This window comes from Callorhinchus milii, unplaced genomic scaffold (assembly GCF_018977255.1).
Source record: "Callorhinchus milii isolate IMCB2004 unplaced genomic scaffold, IMCB_Cmil_1.0 Scaffold10, whole genome shotgun sequence".
Lineage (NCBI taxonomy): Eukaryota > Metazoa > Chordata > Chondrichthyes > Chimaeriformes > Callorhinchidae > Callorhinchus > Callorhinchus milii.
In genome coordinates, this window is record NW_024704751.1 from 1,430,199 (window position 1) to 1,449,655 (window position 19,457).

A 19,457-nucleotide genomic window follows, 5' to 3' on the forward strand; every position below is an offset into this window, starting at 1 on the left:
CACATCAGAGACTTTGAGCTCACAGTCTAGGTTGACACTTCAATGTAAGTGCTGAGGGGGTATTGCATTGTCGGAGGTGCCGTTCTTTGGATGAGACGTTAAACTGAGGTCCCGTCTGCCTGTTCAGGTGAACGTCAGGCGAATGTTTGGCTCCACCACAGGTAAGTGCTCTGAGATGCTACCCTGTCATGAAGGGTGCTATATAAATGCAAGTTGTTGTTGCTAAAGATCCCGCGGCCCTAATTGGAAAGAGAAGGGAGTTTCTCCCAGCCAACAAATTCCCCAAATAAAATTGGTCACTGACTCCATGGCTATTTGTGGGACACTGAAAGATGCAAATCAGCTGCTGCATTCGGCCACAAACTACACTATCAATGTACTTTATAGTAAATGTCCTTTAAGCGCTTTGACAGTCTCGTCGGACATAATAAGGCGCCGTACCAAATGCAATTTATTTATTTTTATTAATACAGTAAATCTCACATAAGTTGTGTCAGTTGGGACCACAAATTTAATATGACTTATGCAAACTATGAGTTATGTCCTGGGCCAATAGAAATACGTGGCCGCACTTTTTCAGAGGAATCCACTACAAACACCACCACCCCCCCGCCCTCCCCTTCTGCTGCCCACCTACACAATGTACTAAGCCCCGGGCCTCTTGTGCTGTTTGCTCGACACTGCTGTTGTGAGGGGAGGGGCTCCAGTCGCTCATGCGAGGTGCGGGGAGCGTTTGGATGGCGGAAGCAACGCGAGTAGGAAATCAGCTTCGCCCCCCCCCCCCCCCCCCCAGTGAGACGCCCGGTCGACACTGAGCTCCCGTGTGAACTCTTGGTAAGTGAATCCAGGGCGAAACCTTGGGCAGGTTTCCTTACTCCACACACCCGCCTGATAATAATCCCTCATGAATAAAAAACAATAATAATTTGGTCACTTCAATCCACGGCTGTTTGTGGGGACGCTGCTGTGCTGCCGCGTTTCGCCCACAAAATATACAGTCAATTCACTTTACAGTATATTGTGTGAAGCGCTTTGAGACGCCTCGAAGACGTGATGAGGCGCTGAATCAAATGCCAGGGTTATTTTTTTAATATATATTATTAAGCGCTGTGCTATTCACGTGAAGATTTTTAGTATTTTTAAACGCGCTCAGCAAATATCCGGCGACGGTTTTACTCCTGGTTCCTCCACGAAACGCATCTCTCTCAATAGCGCCAACCGACCCCAAGCAATTCCCGCCAATCTCTCCGCCATTTTTTGGCGAACATTTCCGGGCTGTTCTGACGCCGAGGCTCACGTCAAACCTGCGCAGCGTGAACTCTTGAATACAAACAATGGTGTCAACTCTCGAGGTGGATGGGGGTGGGGGGGGGGTGGGGCAGAGGTACGACTTAGGCAAGTTTGTACGACTTATAAAAGAGCGCGAGAAAAAAAATCCCACCTTTCCCTGTCGGCCGCGGCTGAACCCGGGAGCCATGGTAACGGCCCTACGTCATCGCGCCGGCCTGACGTGACGTGCCGTGACGTCACGACGTGAGGCGGGGAACCGAAACGGCCTGAAGTCGACTCCTTTTTATGACTCGTTTTCTTTTCACATCGTTTTGGACCCAAATCCCGGGGGTGGGGGAGAGGCTGCGGCCACGGTGGGGGGGGGCCGGGCCGATTGTGAGATGGCCGGAAAGAGGAGCAGCGCCGCCGGGCCCCGCCGCCGGGAAAGGCCCGGGCTCACAGGACCAGGTAGGCCCGGCCGCGGCTTAACAGTCACTGCACTGCCCTGTAACCCCCCCCACAGCGGGGCTGAGCGGGGGCTTCACAATCACCTGCACTCTGACTGCCCAGTTGCCATGGTTTCCTTTGACTGGCACTGACCCGCACCCTGGTTTAGTAAGGGGGAGGGGGTGGGGGAGAGGGAGGAAGTGGGGGGCGAGAGGGAGGAAGGGGGGTGGGGGGGAGAGAGGAGGGGGGAGAGAGAAAGAGAAAGTGGGGGAGAGAGAGAAAGTGGGGGTGGGGGAGGGGGTGGGGGAGAGGGAGGAAGTGGGGGGGAGAGGGAGGAAGGGGGGGGGGGAGAGAGAAAGAGAAAGTGGGGGAGAGAGAGAAAGTGGGGGAGGGGGTGGGGAGAGGGAGGAAGTGGGGGGGAGAGGGAGGAAGGGGGTGGGGGGGAGAGAGGAGGGGGAGGGAGAGAGAAAGAGAAAGTGGGGGAGGGGGTGGGGGAGAGGGAGGAAGTGGGGGGGGAGAAAGAGATAGAACTATGAGACACTGCCCCATGTGAAGGGCGCTATATAAATGCAAGTTGTTGTTGTTGTCGAGAGAGAAAAATATAGGGGAGGGCGGTGTGGGGTGGGGGGGGATATATACAACATGTGCTTTATTTTAATGTATCCTCAGCCCTTCGCTCTGAAATAAACGCAATCCCCACTTTTGTTTGGGAAGCGAAAACAGTCCCCATTTACTTTTATTGTGGGATCTGTTGTTGAACTCAGGTCTCTCGCTTGCAAAGCGAGTGCTCTAACCACTGAGCTACAGGACTCCACAATTCTTAAACTGTTAACAAGGCGCACAATGCCCTTGTAAAACGATCTTTCCTGTTTACAACATACTCTGTTTAGTTTTTATTTATTTCTGTCTCACGACTCAACTTCGATGAAGTCGGGGCTGGTTCAGGACAATTGGACACTTCAGCTAATGTAACTTCTTGTCACAGCACCATAATGAGCCGTGGCCCGAAATTCCACACACTTTTTTTCCTTGCTCTTCACGGTCATGTAGAATTGGGGGAAGCCTTAGGTGGCATTTTGGGCCTCAAATGTTTGTCTACTTTTCCCTTTACATTTTGTGCACATTTCATTTCAACCTCTGCAGGAAAATGCACATACGCAGATGTCGGATGAGGACAGAGGATTTGGTTCAGCTGTAATTAATCTTTATAGATTAATGGCTGCCATGTCAAACGGGATTCCCATTCCTGATTGCTATTGAGTGACCTCTTCTGCAAAGTGTACCTGTCAGGGTGTTAAATGGCTGATCTCTGATGGTCATGTGTCTGCCCTTCCACGGTCAAACACCCTGAATAATGGCTGATTGATTGAATGAGCGAACACAGAGCTGCTGGCCCCACGGAACTGCATGCTAGCAGAAACCTTAAGAGGAAGGGTAAAACCCTTTTCCTTCTGCGGCCAAGTGGGTAAGGTGGGGTGAAGGGAGAAACTCAAGTTAATAAGGGGGGGAAGAGGGTGAGACTCAAATTAACATGGGGGGGGGGCGAGGGCTGGTTACAGTAGAAAATTATATTTGTGAGCGCTTTTCACATTTGGAGGACGTCCCAAGGCACTGATCAGACAGGGATAAAGACCCGAGTGGAGGTGGGAGGGGGGGAGCGTTGGGATCAGGGAGGTGGGAGGGTGGGGCTAGGAGGTTGGCCGAAGGTACTAGTCGAAGAGGAGGGTCTTAAGACGTGGCTTGCAGGAGGCAAGGGAGCGAAGCGAAGAGAAAGTAGGATGGATTTCCAGAGGGTGGGGGAAGAGAGGCTGAAGGCCTGACTGCCAATGATGAGGTGGGCCGGGCGGGGGCCATGGAGTAGACATGCTGAGTGACAGGTTGATAAGGGGTTAGCAGGTTGGAGAGGTAGGAGGGGGCAAGGCCGTGGAGGGCCTAGAAGGTGGGGATGAGAATTTTGAACTCGATCTTCTGAAGGATAGGAAGCCAGTGGAACTGGGCGATGGTGGGGGTGTTGGGATAACGGAGCCTGGTGCAGGAGAGAACACGAGCTGCAGAGTTCTGAATGATCTGCAGCTTGTGGAGGGAAGAGTTGGGAAGGCTGACAAGCTTTTATTGAGGAATACCTCCAATAAAGTGCATTGGGCTAATCATAGGACAGAAATCTGATGCTTAAATGCATTATAGAGAAAAATGGAAAGGCAGCATTTCCATCTGCTGTGGGGAGAAGCCAAGCAAAGGGTGGGTTATGGGAAGGAAAACTGGGCTCAACTGTATACAGAATCATCAATAATAAAATTTAAATGTATTTTGATGTTGCTTTTTTTTAAATAAAGTTAGATTAATAAACTGATCATTCTTTGGCGAAGCGTATAACAATCTTTTGTTGGTTTACAAAGCTGGAAGATTTCACTTGCTTTCGAGGAAGCTATACAGCAAAATAACTTTTGGGGGTTAGGGCTGAGTTTGCAGGTAACATTTGTGTGTTTAGTCCTCCATCTGTAGACTGCAAAGTTCTCACACTTGTTTTCAAGTTATTGTCTCCTTATTCTTAGAGACTCTCTTGTCTGTTTAAAGTTAAAATGACTTCCTGGTGAGCAAATTAAGTCATAAGGAATGTCACAATTATTAAAAAAAACTTACCCTTCACATATTTTCTCCCAACATGGGTTATAAATAACCCCATTTTTTGTATCCCAATTATTTTATTTGGTAGATTATTCCAAAATCTGTCCACTTGAGTAAAAACAATTTTCCTTCTATTTTTTAAAATAATAATAATACTAACATTTGGTATAGCGCCTTTCATTTCGGGAAGGTGTCCCAATGCACATATCAGAATATAATGTAAAATGCAGTGACTTTTTTGTTAGCAAATGCAGAAAACAATTTAAGCACAGCATTGTCCCACAGAACCCTAAATTCCCTTTTCACAGGGCAATTTCCATTTTGATCTTAGTTTCTTTATTATTCTCAGTTTGCCTTATGCATTCCATGCCATCCTTTGGATGTGACGCTAAGTCCCATCTGATGGTTCAGGTGGACGTTAAAGATCCCATGGCACTTTTCGAAAAGAGAAGGGAGTTTCTCTCTCCCAGCATCCTGGACAACAATCCCCCAAATAAAATTGGTCGCTCAGTCCATGGCGGTTTGTGGGACACTGCTGTGCACTATTAGCTGCAGTGTTTCGCCCACAAAATACACTCCATTACAGTATATCCTGTGAAGCGCTTTCAGATGTCTCAATGATGTGATAAAGTGCTATATCAAATGTAAGGATTATTATTATTTACATTGGTGTCCCTTCGCAACATGTTTGGTTGACCGTCCAGTTTAAGTTTTTCCATTAACAAAACAGCATCAAACGACAAATATTAAAACCAATTTCAGTGTTGGAATTAACGCATTGTTTTGGTTTTTAATTTACAGGCAGCTTTCAAAGCAGATCTCTGGATCACTGCACAGACCAGTTATCAGGCGCGAGGATCTGAAATGCAGAAGGAATTTGCTGAAATGCACTCGGGGACTAGCCAGCAACATTCTCTGGCACTAAATGGATCTATTGGAGAAAGTGCAATGCTACACCCAGTTGGGACTCCTGACTACAGACCACAATGTTCCAAGGAAGGAGAGGTTCAAATTCAGATGGATGCATCTGAAGAGCCAAGCAATAGACGTGGGTCAGGTGGCGCACGCTCAAACTCTTCTCATTCACATTCTCACTCTCACTCTCATTCTCACTCTCACTCCAGAGAAGGCCCTGCTGGAGAAAGACCTGAACCAGAAGACGGGGAACCTAGAAACTCTTTCTCAGAACTTCGGTACATCCTTCGGTGGCTTCAGAAGAGTTTGCCGTACATTCTTATACTTTGCACCAAACTGGTGTTTCAGCATTCACTCGGTACGAAGTGCTTCTGTGTTTTTTTTTGAAGGATTAGATATTCTGAAATCTTTTTTAGTTGTAAAAACGCAATGATTTCTGGCCGAATGAAGACTTTAATTAGTTCCCCCGGCTAGTCATTCCAAACTGGCCTCAACATATTACTTTACAGCAACTCATTCTTTGCTCCTGCCATCCTATTACTACTAATAATAGTAATCCTTGCATATGATATAAGTGCCCTGTCACGTCAACGAGACTTCTCAAAGTGCTTCACAGGATGAATTGTAAAGTGGGCGAACCAAGGCAGCCAGTTTGCACACAGCAATGTCTCACATACAGCCATATTCAGCATGGGTTTACTCATTCAAAGTGTCTGCATTAATTCTGCATTATATACAATTGAGATTTTTAATATACATGTTATATATAGCACAATTATATATATATATAATTGTGGCCATTCGTCCTCAAAACAAAATAACAGAGACTCCCTGGTGGGTCAATATAGTAATAAGCCAAACAGATGAGGAATGTTGCAAGGTTGAATCCTGGCCTGTCTTGAGTTAGCTGCTATCAGTGGGGCGGGATTACTCCAATTGGGATGTGTTAGGATTTTTGTCAATTACTGGCAATACTCTCTGCCTTGCACGGACGGGCAAGGTCACACCTGAAAACCTTTCTCTTTGACCATATCTACGGTCACCTTTCCTCCCTGGCTCAGCAACCAGCTCTGCCACTGTTAAGTGCACTGAGTCACTTCTCACTGTGTGAAGGACATTATATAAATGCGAGTTGTTATTGTTGAATTAATTGTATCTAAGTCACATAAAATTTAAATGACTTATCGAAGCATGTATCTTGGATACAAATCCGTAATCTCTCCAGATATATATCACCACAGTTCTAAAGCATAAGACCACAAAAAAAAACAGTATATTGGTATAATCTCCATTTTACAGTGTTTAGGATTTCACTGCAGTTATGTAAAATATTTTTGGGGATTTTAAATAAGATACTGTTGTAGTTGATTAATTTGTTCACTGTGTTTTAGGTATTGCAGTTGGCGGTGGACTGTGTGTAACATTTCTTTATGCAAACAGGGCTATTATAAATCAGGTCTTCCTGCAGGTAGGTTTATTGAAATTACTTTCTGTACCGATTGTATTATTGCATAATAAATAATCATTGCTTTTGATATGTCACCTTTCATGCTGGGAGGACATCTCCAAATGCTTCACATGATATACTGCAAAGTGTAGTGACCGTAGTTTGTAGGCAAATGTGGCAGCCAATGTGTCCAAAACAATGTCCCTTTTACAACCACAAAGCGAAAGACCAATTTTATTTCAGAGATTGTTTGTCAGGCAGTGGAAAAATTCCTTTCTCTTTTAAATACTACCATGGAATCTTTGATATCCATCTGAATAGGCAGTTTTGGACCTCAATTTAATGTCTCATCTGAAGGATAGGATCTCCAACAATACAGCCTCCCACCTTGCCACGCATTGGAACGTCAGTCTAGAATTCAAAGACCTGAATCCACAACCTTCTGATTTGGAGGTGAGAGTGCTACCAACTGAGCTGACATTTATATGATTGGAGCTGGAATTCTCATTTGGGGATGACTCCACAGTTTTAAACTGATGCATAATTGTTGGTGCATGAATTAGATTTTTCATACCTATGCTTTTGCTGTATGACAAAATCCTGATTTTAGATTATAGGGTGTGAAAACAAGTGCAGAGGATAGTATTAATATTATGACTAATTGTTTCCTCAGTGGTGTTCTCCAGTTCAATACCCAAGTGGATAATAATAATAATAATCCTTGCATATGATAAAGCGCCTAATATTCATGTGTGAACCAAGACATGTGAGGAACGAGAACCCGGAATATTTTGCTCTCCATATCCCACGGTTCCTAACTACCCCAATTATAGTATGCCCAGGCACAGACTAGGAAGGAATTGTCACTGCGACTTTTACACATTCTGTCTTCAGGGTAACTGTCTGGAGTTTGTTCATTGCCACCGTTGTTAATAATGGAACACAAGCTAAAGACTAGGCTAGTCCGATCAAACCACCCCATCATACTAATAATCCTTGCATTTGATATAGCGCCTTATCACGTCTTCGAGACGTCTCAAAGCGCTTCATAGAATGCACTGCAAAGCAAATTGACTATTTTGTTGGTGAAATTTCTTATGGTAAAATCTGACAACCGTTTTTGCACCAAAATTTTAAGTACAGTGGCTTCATCCTCACTTTCAGTTACCTGAGACAGTTCTATCACCCGTAAATGTACACCCACATTATAGCTTGCTCTCCCTCGCAGAGTGTACTGTTCAATCCTCACTAATGAATGCAAGTTCCTATAACTTGGTGTAATTTGACTAATAAGTTCTTTCACAATGACAGGTACTACCAATTGCTATTTAAATTAAAGCAAATTGAAGCTTCAGTCAATCAGAGGTTTATTTTACACCTCTGTGACATAGGCTGAACCTGTTTGTAGATTATAGGGTGTGAAAACAAGTGCAGAGGATAGTATTAATAATATGATTTATTGTATCCTCAGTGGTGTTCTCCAGTTCGGTCTTCTTTGATTTATACAGAAAGCTCGAGTTAAAGCACAATTAAGTTAGCTCAACAGAATGTTATTGTAGCTTTGATGAAATCCACAACATTCGGCATTAAATCTTAAACGACACGATAAATATCAACAAAAACAACTATGAGTTAACAAACATAAATCACATTTAAACTAGACATGCTAGCAGCCATTAAAATTAATGTAAACGTGCACGAAGAACCAACTACTACTCATCAATAGTCAGAGCATGTACCTTTGTTGTCATCAGGTAGAAAAATAGCGACCACGAGGACGTGGCGCTCGTTCTTTTATGGGCATTGAGCCCTTCTCCGAATCAGGGTACCTAATGGTAGTTGTATAGCACCAATTACATCAAGTCTTTCTTATGGTCCAATCAAAATCATCCTTTAAGTGACCGTATAGGAAAACAATACACCCTCCTATCCATTTATGCAGATTATAGATATTCAGTTACTCTACCAAATTGTTGCAATCAACGCGAGAGTCAGACTTGATGGTACCATAAATATCAAAAACGTTAAATATATAAAAAAATATTTAAAGTGAATATATGAAATATATTCAATATATATAAACAACAGACAGGCATAGAAAATAAATGGGGCGAGTGTGACATACCTCAACTGCCTCACTCCACCCCAACCTCTACGACCTGCAACCCAACTGTTCTGGCTCCCTCCTCCGCGCAGCAAAGCCGGCTTCATGTCTCCCACCTGATCTGGCCCATCAACGGTAGGTGAGTTTTCAGCCACGAGTCCCTCCACCTGGCCCTCTCCCTAACTTGAAAATCTGTCTTGAGATCCATCATGGAGTCCTGTAGCTCAGTGGTTAGAGCACTAGCCTCGCAAATGAGAGGACCCGGGTTCAATTTCCGGGCTGGACGAAACATTGGGCAAGTTTCTTTACACCTCTGTTTACCTAGCAGTAAGTAGGGACCCGGTTGTTTGTCAATTGGCAGAATTGGATTTCCGTGGGTAATAATCCCTTCAAAAAAAAATAATAAGGTCATTGAATCCATTCCAGTTAATCCTGACTTAATGCCGCACTGGTCGGCCCTCCCATCAACTCACTCGCAGCTCCATTCAGCCAAATGTGGCTCCGGGATGGAGATGGGAGGAATCAAATTCCGATCGATTGACCGAGGACTCCAGCCATCCACGAACGGATTCGAGCTGTCAATCAGTGACGGGGGGGGGGCAGAAGAACAAGGGAGGGAATGGGAATGGTGACTGGGTCCATTCACAAGTGACTTCAGACTGTCAATCACCTTGGAGCCTCTGCTAATTGGTCCCCTTCCCATCCAATGGGAGGAGGGGCCTGCGCTGCTCCTCTGCTGGGTGGGAAGAGGTAAGGGAATTTTGGTTAAGCTCAGACGCCGCTTAAGCCGGACAAAACAGCCAGCGTCCCTGTGTCCGGCTTAAGCAGCTTTGACTAAATGGATTTGGGCTGCGAGAAAGTGCATGATTTTCCATTTTCTATATTTATAGGAGCGTCGCTCATTATTGCAGTGTGCTTGGTTGCTGGGATTTTTAACAGGATCTTCCCTTCTCCTCTACGACACTTTCCAGTCACAATCACTTTACTACAGGTATGTGTGTGTGTGTTCAATATAACAAAAACAAGATTAAAACAACAAAAACTTGCACTTACGTCGCGCCCCTCACACAGGGTAGCGCCCCTGGGCATTTGACAGTGGCGGAGCACGACGCCGAGCCGGGGGGAGGTGACCGTAGGTACAGTCGAATAGGAAGGTTTTCAGTCGCGACCTCCATCCCACGGTCCCTTCCCCTCGCTTCCTCCCTTCCTTCCTTCAAGGCCGGTCTCAAGATCCTCCTCTTCGATCATGCCTTCAGTTGCCCTCCCACCTCCCTGTCATTCCCCTACCCCAACCCTCCCCCATGCTCGGGTCCTGACCCCCGACTGTCCTGCGCCTTGGGACGTCCTTCCAACGTGAAAGGCGCTCTATAAATGTCATTTTGTTGTTGTTGTTGAAGATGGGGAAGGTAGGGACAAGGCAAGGGATAGAGAGAGAGTGTTCCAGAGTTTCAGGGCGTAGTGGCTGAAAGTGCGGCCACCCAGGGTGGAATGGAGGGCATGAGGGATATACAGAAGGCTGGAGCCAGGTGAGCAGCGGCTGTGGGTAGCAGGTCGGGGAGCTAGGGAGGTGCCAGGGCTTGAAGGGATTTGAAATAATAATAATAATCCTTGCATTTGATATAGCGCTTTTCACGTCGGGAGGACGTCCCAAAGCGCTTCACAGAATATACTGTAAAGTGAATTGACTGTATATTTGTGGGCAAACGCGGCAGCCAATTGTGCACAGCAATGTCCCACAAACGGTCGTGGATTGAAAATGACCAATTTATTATTGTTTTTGGTTTTTGAGGGATTATTATTAGGCTCTGTGTGGAGTAAGGAAACTTGCCCAAGGTTTCGCCCTCTGCCTGGAATTGAACTCAGGTCTCTCACTTGCAAAGCGAGTGCTCTAACCACTGAGCTACAGGACTCCACAATGATGGGGGTGAGGAGTTTAGTGAGTATGTGAGCAGTGGAGTTTTGGATCAGCTGGATCCTGTGCATGGTGGAGCTGGAGACACCGGCGAAGAGAATCTGGAACTCAGAGGAAACTAGCAGATAGTTTGTGGAATAAGATTCCAGAAAAGACTTGTGTGTTTAACTGATTTTGAAAACAAAACTTGTTAACAGGTTGATCTTCCCTTCACAGCTTGATCTTTCTGCCTCCTAATGTTGATCCCATTGGATTTTGGGACGCGTTGTGGATCGTGGGAATCGCAGACTTCATATTGAAGTTTGTTTGTTTGGGGTTCAAGTGCCTTGTTCTCCTGGTGCCTTTACCTCTGATGTCATTCAAATCTCGGGTAAGTTTTTAAGTTTGATCCTCGAAATATGGATTTGTATTTTCTTCTTAATTTTCACATGGAAGCCTGTGAGGCAAGTTGGTTGAGGTTTCTAATTTCTCCCACGGGTGTATTTTAGCTTGTAATTTCAAACGGTTCGAGTGACGTCGTGCGGAGAGCAAAAAAACTTTGAATTTTGATATTTTTATTACCTCTTCAAGTTTCCTTCACTGTTGCAGGGAACAGTCCTCCTTTACTTTAGTCGTGCTTATATCAACACTAAAATTTGGATGCGAGCATGATCTCAAAGTGAAACTACTCCCCAGTGTGAAACTAAATACACAGACCTGCAAGGTCCCAGGTTCGATTACCAGTCATTGCAGAGTTAGCTGATCAGTTGGGGCAGCAGTGTGAGTATTACAACAGTGTCCCTGCTCTGGGATAGGGAAGAACAAAAACATTTAATAGAACAATCCCCAAATAAAATTGAGCCTTCACCTCATGGCTGTTTGTAGGTCGAATTGGCAGCTGCGTTTGCCTACAAAATACACTTTCACTCCACTTTACGGTACATCCTGTGAAGCTGTTTGAGATATGCTTCCTACATGAAAGATGCCATATCAATTGCTGCGATTATTTATATCCAGGAAGGCTATTTAGTGACTTTGCTGGAAAGGTACACTCCATTGAATAAATGTTACAGTGCCATTCCATTACCATTATTTTTGATGTGTTTTCGTGACATCTCTTCACGTCACACATCAATTTAATGCAAGTTAATATTTGACATTAAGACTGATTTACTGACTTTAAAGTTTTTAAATTTGTTTTTATACCAATGGCAGAAATGGAACACCTGTCAAGCACTCAATTACACAAGATATCCCACGCACTTACCCAATGCAACACTTGATCAGTATTTGGTCAAATTTGTTGTATCAAGATCCTCCTCTTCGACCGTGCCTTCAGTCACCCTCCTACCCTCCCTGATCCCAACCCCCCAGCTCAGGTCCAAATCCCTGAATGTCCAGGGCCTTGGGATGTCCTCCCGACGTGAAAGGCACTCTACAAATGTAATTTTGTATTGTATCGAAAGGGTAACTTCACCTGTATCTCGTGTAGTTGAGTCACAACCACCAGGTCATTGTGATGATCTCACAGTGACTTCACAATTCATTTAAACCAGATTCTGTTTGGGGTCGGGGGGGAGGATTGCAATGTCATTGTCAATAAGGGAAATCCATTAGAACAACGTTCAAGATCAAGCACACACCAGCTCTTTATTGAGTGACTATGCTCCCAAAAGACTTTGTTAGGTTATTCCTAATATTATTCATGTTGCAGCTAAGCTTGATATTCATGTTCCGTTGCGTGGCCGTAACCTTCAGAGGAGAGAGAAGCACTTTGCATACTCCCAGCTGTAGTAACTTGCAGGGGAGTTGGCTGCTAAATGTATTTGATTATATACAGGTAAAATGAATAATAATCTTTGCAACTTATCATGTCGAAAGTGCTTCAGAGCTTTCTGTAAAGTGCAGTGAGTACGTGTGTGTAGCTGAATAAATCTTGATAATGAATTGGCTTACTCAAGTTTAGTAAATCTGGTATTTCTCTCCCAATCATCTTGAAATCCAGAGCACATTCTTGATAAAGGGCTGTGGGTCCTGTGGATAATTGTGCCACATGGTGTAGTTGTGAATAGTACAGAACAGGAGTGACCCAGGTTCAGTCTCTGTTGTGTGTTGAACTACAACAACAACAAGATTCCATTTATTGAACGCCTTTCACGTCAGGAGAATGTCTTAAGGCGCTGCACAGTTGGGTCAGGACCCGAGCAGTGGGGGAAATGGTCAGGGTGAGGGGAGGGAAGGGAGGGGAGAAATGGTCAGGGTGAGGGGAGGGAAGGGAGGGAGCGAGGAGGGGGTAGAGAGTCGGGGGATGGAGTTCCAGAGCCTCGGGGCTGAAGGCCCGGCCACCGATGGTAGGGCGGTTGGGGTGGGGGATGTGGAGCAGACCGGAGCCAGAGGAACGGAGGGTACGGGCAGGTAAGTAGGGGGATAGTAGGTCGGAGAGATAGGAGGGAGCGAGGCCGTGAATGGCCTTGTAGGTGAGGATGAGGATCTTGAATTCGAAAACTAGCTGATATCATGGGCAACAGAGGAAAATCAGCCAGGAATCTTGGTTTTTAATGGTGATCCCTGATATGTTCATGTGTCGTGGATCATGGAAGAATAATTAGATAACAGTGCCACACCTCCTCCTATGCTCAAATGCCCGGCCTGTAGAATTTTATAAGAATTTGGTTTGATAAGATTTGTGATTGATTGAGCTCATTTGAAACGGTTTTGCGTTTTGTAGTTTTTTTTTCTTTCAGTGTGATGTTATTTGAATCTGTTTGGCAGCACAGGACGGTCCCTTTTTCCTTTTACGTTGAGCATTAAAGGCCGTTTGGCAGCTTCTCCTCTGAACTCCTAGCGCCCCATGCTGGTGACTTGACATTTTGAAATTTCTCCCAGCGCCCATTATTCGGTCTCCTTGTGCTGCATTCCAGACGTGTACTAAATATACTCTTAACAGACTGCAGGGTGGTGAATGAATCTTCCCGATGTCTGATAATTCTGACAGACGTAACATGCCTTCAATAACTTCATAGAATGTTACAGCACAGAAGGAGGCCCATCGTGCCTTTGCTGGCTCTTTGGAAGAGATCTGCAGTCAGTCCTACTCCCCCGCTCTTTCCGCATGTCCTTGCAAATTTTTCCTTTTCAAATACCAAACTTGATTTTTTTTAAAGAGAAAACTTTATTAATTGTTTTTTTGTAAATAAAGGGTCAGTGGTACATGATCATTGAAGAAGTGAGCCAATTTCACCGTTCCTTCATGCCTTTGCCAGTTTGGTTCCGATACCTGATTGGCAATAAAGAATCCGAAGGGTTTATGATCTGGACACTCGGCATACTGCTAAGCTTGTTCTACCTCATACTCAAGGTAAGTACAAAATGCAGTACAGTATCTGGTGCTGTATTAAGTGGACTACTTTGGTGCTTATGGGCAAAGAATAAGTGTGAGCAAATTAGTTTTTTAAAGTTTTGGCAGGGGGTGGAAGGGAGTTTGTCAGTTGTACTGTATTATTGCATAAATGAATGTCGGATGCACTGACTTAAAAGGTAGTTTCACAATTTGCCTGACACTTTGAACAAACAGCCAGAATTAGAATCATAGAATTATACAGTACAGTAGGAGGCCCTTTGGCCCATCGTGTCTGTGACGGCTCTTTGAAAATAGCTATCCAAATCAATCCCACTCCCCCGCTCTCTCCCCATAACCCTGCAAACTTGTCCTCCCCAAATAATTATCTATTTCTCTCTTAAAAGTTGTTATTGAATCGGCTTCCACCAGCCGTTCAGGCATTGCATTCCAGATCCAAACAACTTGCTGTGTGAAAAAAATTCTCCTCACCTCCTCTATTTCTTTTAACAACTATTTTAAAATTGGTGTCCTCGGGTTACCAACCCACCGCCAGTGGATATAGTTTCTCCTTGTTCACCCTATCGAATCCCCTCATAATTTTAAAAATTCTATGTTGTCTCCTCTTAACCTTTTCTACTCCAAGGAGAATAATGCTGGCTTCTCCAACTTCTCCTGATAACTGAAGTCCTTTATTCCTGATACCATCCTGATAAATCTCCTCTGCACCATCTCCAAGGCCTTGACATCCTTCCTAAAGTGTGGAGCCCAGAACTGAACACAGTCTCCAGCTGTGTTTTATGTGTTTTGTAACCAGTGTTTTATATAAAGGTTCATCATAACTTCCTGACTTTTTTTATTCTGTGCCCCTATTTATAAAGCCTTGTATACCATATGCTTTTTTAACAGCTTTATCTACCTGTCCTGCCATCTTCACAGATTTCCTTATATGAACCCCAGGTCTCTCTGTTCCTTCACCCCCTTTAAGATTGTACCATCAGTTTATATTGCCTCTCCTCATTCTTCCTCACAAAATCCATCACTTCACATTTCTCCACATTAAACTTTATCTGTCACGTGTCGGCCCATTTTACCAGTCTGTCTATGTCCTCTTGCAGTCTGCTACTATCCTCCTCACTGTTTACTACTTTTCTTAGCTCAGTATCATCTGCAAACTTGGAAACTGTACTCCCTATATCCAAGTCCAGGTCATTTATATAGATCAAAAATTAGGGAGTTTTCCTGACATGTTTTCTTTCCTCTTAATGAAAGATGGGAAAACGGTACCTTTCAACTCGGCAGCTGTCAGCTTTCTGTTTTCTTTAAAATGTTTTCGAGGCTTTGCATCGAGAAATAATGAATGAGTCTTACTCGCACTCTGAAGGAATCTCATAAAATGTAAGTTAGGAGTTGTTTACCTTAAACAATTTACCTCTTGTTTTTCATCCTCAGCTCCTCGAGGTGTATGGACAGTGGAGCAGATTCAGGAGCGCTCTACAAAGTTTTTTCCATAAGCAGGTGGGAAAATACAGCGAACTGCTCTCTAGATTCCCTGCTCTTAGATTTTCAGATAACTGTTGCTGGGTGTTGTGTTTGGGGTGTTGTCACCTTGTGACCAGTTTGGGTTACTGCACCGTTATTCTCCATACCAGAAAGTCACCAATAAGAATGTTAAACAAAATATGGAACTGAAAGCAGCCAATGGTGTGCATCGAGCATATTCCTTCCAACAGACATGTGCAATTTATATTGCCATTAACTCTGCCTGGCGAAATCTGAAGGAGGTGAACAAGCAATAATCACTCCGAGCCTTGAAGTATTTTGTATGTGTGACTGGAGGATATGCATCCAAAGCCTTTGGTTTTTCTCCATGGAACTGAAATCAGTGATCACTTAATATCTCCACTTATCCTTGTAATGAATACTGTCGTTAAATTTCATACACAAGCACATTAACACATCCAGTTGAGTTGGGCTGATTTCCTCACCCCTGCCCTAACCCAAGCTGCAGCACTGAATCATAATCATAGCACTGCCTTCCACCACACTGGTTGAGATCAGCAAAGACAAGGGATTGAGCCTGAATTTTGCTTTGTTCATATGGCTCAGGATGTCACCAGGTGGTGCATTCAGTCTCTGTCTTTTATTTAACCCAATTTCATTTATCCTGTGACTTTTTGACATGCTATGTTAACTTTATGAACTTTGTTTTGCAGCTCTATGGGATAGCAGCCAGTCAGCACCAATGCAGTGACGCTGGTGAGATTTGTCCAATCTGCCAGGCAGAGTTTAGAGAACCCGTTCTCCTAACCTGTCAGGTAAATGTTCAGGAGATAAAATAACTGACTCTGGAACATGCTTTTGTTTTAAAAAAATGACATATAACAACAGGAGCAGAAGTAGGCTATTCGGCCCTTTGAGCCTGCCCCGCCATTCAATCATGGCTGATCTTCTAACTCCAGCTAATAACCTGACCCTGCCTTATCCCCATATCCCTTAATCCCTTTTGAAATAAGAAATCTATCTCAGTCTTGAATATGTTCAAGGACTGAGCGTCAACAGCCTTTTGGGGTAGTGAGTTTCATACATTCACCGCCCTTTGAGTGAAGAAGTTCTTCCTCAACTCAGTCCGAAAGGGTTGGCCTCTGATTTTAAGGTTGTGATCCCTGGTTTTAGTATCTCCAACCAGGGGAAACAATCTCCCACTATCTACTCTATCATGCCCTTTGATGATCTTATAAGATCGCCTCTAATTCTTCTATATTCTAGAGAATATAGGCCCAAATTGGTCAGCCTATCCTCGTAACTCATCCCCTTCATCCCTGGTACTATCCGAGTAGATTACTGCTATATCCGATCAAAAATATAGACCAGGATATTTAAGAGAACGTTTATGAATTCCTTCTGTTCTGTCTGTCCTACAGCACATATTCTGTGAGGAGTGCATCTCGCTCTGGTTTAATCGAGAGAAAACCTGTCCCCTATGTCGGACTGTCATCTTGGACCATGTTCAGCCTTGGCGAGATGGAGCAACCTCCACACATTTACAGGTTTACTGACCAGCTTCTGGAAAGCAGTGGGATAGAACGGACTTTAATACAGAAGAAGATTGAAGTTTTTTAAAAAAATACTTTAGTAATAAACTGTTCAAAAGCTTTATTTTGTGAACCGGAGACATTTGATTTGATCAGAATATTTTAATTCAATGTGTCTGCTGTTTTCATTGTAAAATACACTTGTGGTTATTGTGGAGTCCTGTAGCTCAGTGGTTAGAGCACTCGCCTCGCAAGCGAGGACCTGGGTTTGATTCCCAGGCAGTGTGAAACGTTGGGCAAGTTTCCTTACTCCACATGCCTCTGTTTACCTAGCAAGAACCCGGTTGTTAGTGTATTGGTGGATTGCTTTTCTGGGGATAATAATCCCTTCAAAATAAAGTGTTTAAAACAAACTATTATTGAACTGTGCATCTGCTTAGAGATGCAACCTTTTGGATTCTTTAGGATCAGTCTTTACATGATCAGTCGATTGCAAAATATCAGTACAAAAAGAGAGTGGATTCAGATCTTTGATGAATAAAATCAGCAAAAAAAAAGCCAAATCACTTGGGAGTCGCTTTCAGTTTAAGAGTAAGCACAAATTAGTCATAAATAGTAGTTCAGTTTATATTGGTGGAGATTAAGTCTCTCTTCACCTATGTTGGAAACATTAATAATTATGATAAACTAAATATTTTTACAGCAATGTATTGCTCAGTTTACCAAAAATAGTGTGAAAAATTCCTCCCGATTTGACCTGACCATCTGTGTATTGCAGTGTTTGGTGTGGTAAACGTGACTGTCTAGAAATTATGTTGATGCACATCACAGGTGGTGTCCATTACAAAGTCTAAAAAATCTGGAGGTGTCACTTCCTTAACACAAAATGCAGTAATTGAGAGGTTGAAGTTCACATTCACACAGATAGCCATCCATGTCTTTTGAATGAAAATGTAAAATATTTATGTTTATCAAAATATTATTTATTGTTCTCATTGTAAAAATTATTCACTCAAACCAAAAGCTACCGAATTTTACATTGGGAACTTGCTTGTGATTATGAAAAGGCCTAATTATAAATGTGTTGGAAGAGATTTGTTTGCCCGAAGTTCAAAGAGGGTACTTCTATCTCCTCACAAAATTCAGGTCTTCACACAATAAGCAAAGCATTTGAGTTGTTACCCTATGTGAAAGATACTAGTAGTTGTTGAAAGTCAAATGGGCACCTGTGTATAGAAGGATAAGCAATACAAGCATGAATAATTCTGAACTGTTCACTCCCATTCCCCCAAACAATTTCTACCTCTGTGACATTGATTTTTAAATGGTTTAATTTGGAGGGGCACGAGGGCATAATCCAAATGAAATGAGTTACAAGTGGAAGTTAGTAATTAAATGTGTTAAGATTTTGTGAATTTATTCTGAACAGTTATTTGGTCGTTGGAGTAAATGGTTGCATTTGATGAATGTATCGTTTTTATTTCTGCCACCTCTTTGGCTTCATCTGTACAATTTCCAGACTTGAAAAAGATGCAGAGACTTCCTGAACCCACGATTACAGTAATTTTACTTTTGCCTCATTCTACAAATCCCGTGCTTCACACAAAGGCCATTTCTCCACTATGTGAGGAATTGAATCAGGGTCATATTTATCTGGTGTAAGATGCTGATGTTCTACACCATTTTGTTAGAACTATCATATTGATTATATGCTCATACATACTTCTACACTTTTTGCGAACTAACCCTTTTTTGCATGACATTTCTGAAAACTTGCAGCTAAAGGTGTGAAATCCCGCTGTTTTCCCACAGCTAAGAGAGCAAAAGATCTTCTCTCAGGCCTTTGTCAACGCTGCTCTGAAACAGCAACTAACCTGAGTGGAAAGGTTTTCTCTATTTTTCTTCCTCTCCTGGTGTCTCTCCTCTCAACAGCCATTGAATTCATTGGCTTGTAGAAAGGAAAAAAAGCAATTCTCTTTTTAACTACAGATCACAATAGCACAAACGGACTAGATTTGTGACGTTATTAAGGCTTTGGTTAAAGATATTATGCAATAAATAGTAGTGTCTTATATCAAAAAAATAGAATGGTGGCGGGAATTGGTAAAGTGTGACTTGTTTGGTGACCTGCGCATGGGTGGTCAGCCAATCTCAGTTGTGATAATCATAATGGTTTACAATGCACCTCGAGGGAGGGGGAAAGAATCAGCTGGGATACCCTGTGATGGTTTCAATAAGTATTCATTAATTACAGTATGTCAATGGTTATGGATTTCAAATTGTTTTTGTGTGGAGACCAAGAACCGATAAGGAAAATAATAAATGAATATGCTGTCATTTTCCAATTGTTTTTAAAATAAATGATTTATCCAATTACTTACCTTTAA

The 19,457-nt window shown here is 43.3% G+C and overlaps 1 protein-coding gene across 2 annotated transcripts; it reads left to right on the top strand.

Annotated features, from left to right (window-relative positions):
* The first annotated feature begins 1,539 nt into the window (after window positions 1–1,539).
* Window positions 1,540–19,457, top strand: rnft1 (ring finger protein, transmembrane 1). Of its 2 annotated transcripts, XM_042338420.1 has the most exons (10): window positions 1,694–1,737; window positions 2,860–3,181; window positions 5,143–5,614; window positions 6,648–6,724; window positions 9,698–9,798; window positions 10,936–11,089; window positions 13,898–14,056; window positions 15,488–15,553; window positions 16,252–16,353; window positions 16,960–19,457. In XM_042338420.1, exons 3-10 carry the CDS (start codon window positions 5,206–5,208, stop codon window positions 17,092–17,094), a joined length of 1,203 nt encoding a protein of 400 aa, XP_042194354.1. In that variant the 5' UTR covers window positions 1,694–1,737; window positions 2,860–3,181; window positions 5,143–5,205; the 3' UTR covers window positions 17,095–19,457. The 2 variants fall into 2 exon arrangements, with proteins under 2 accessions (XP_042194353.1, XP_042194354.1); XM_042338419.1 differs by lacking the exon at window positions 2,860–3,181 and having other exon boundaries at window positions 1,540–1,737.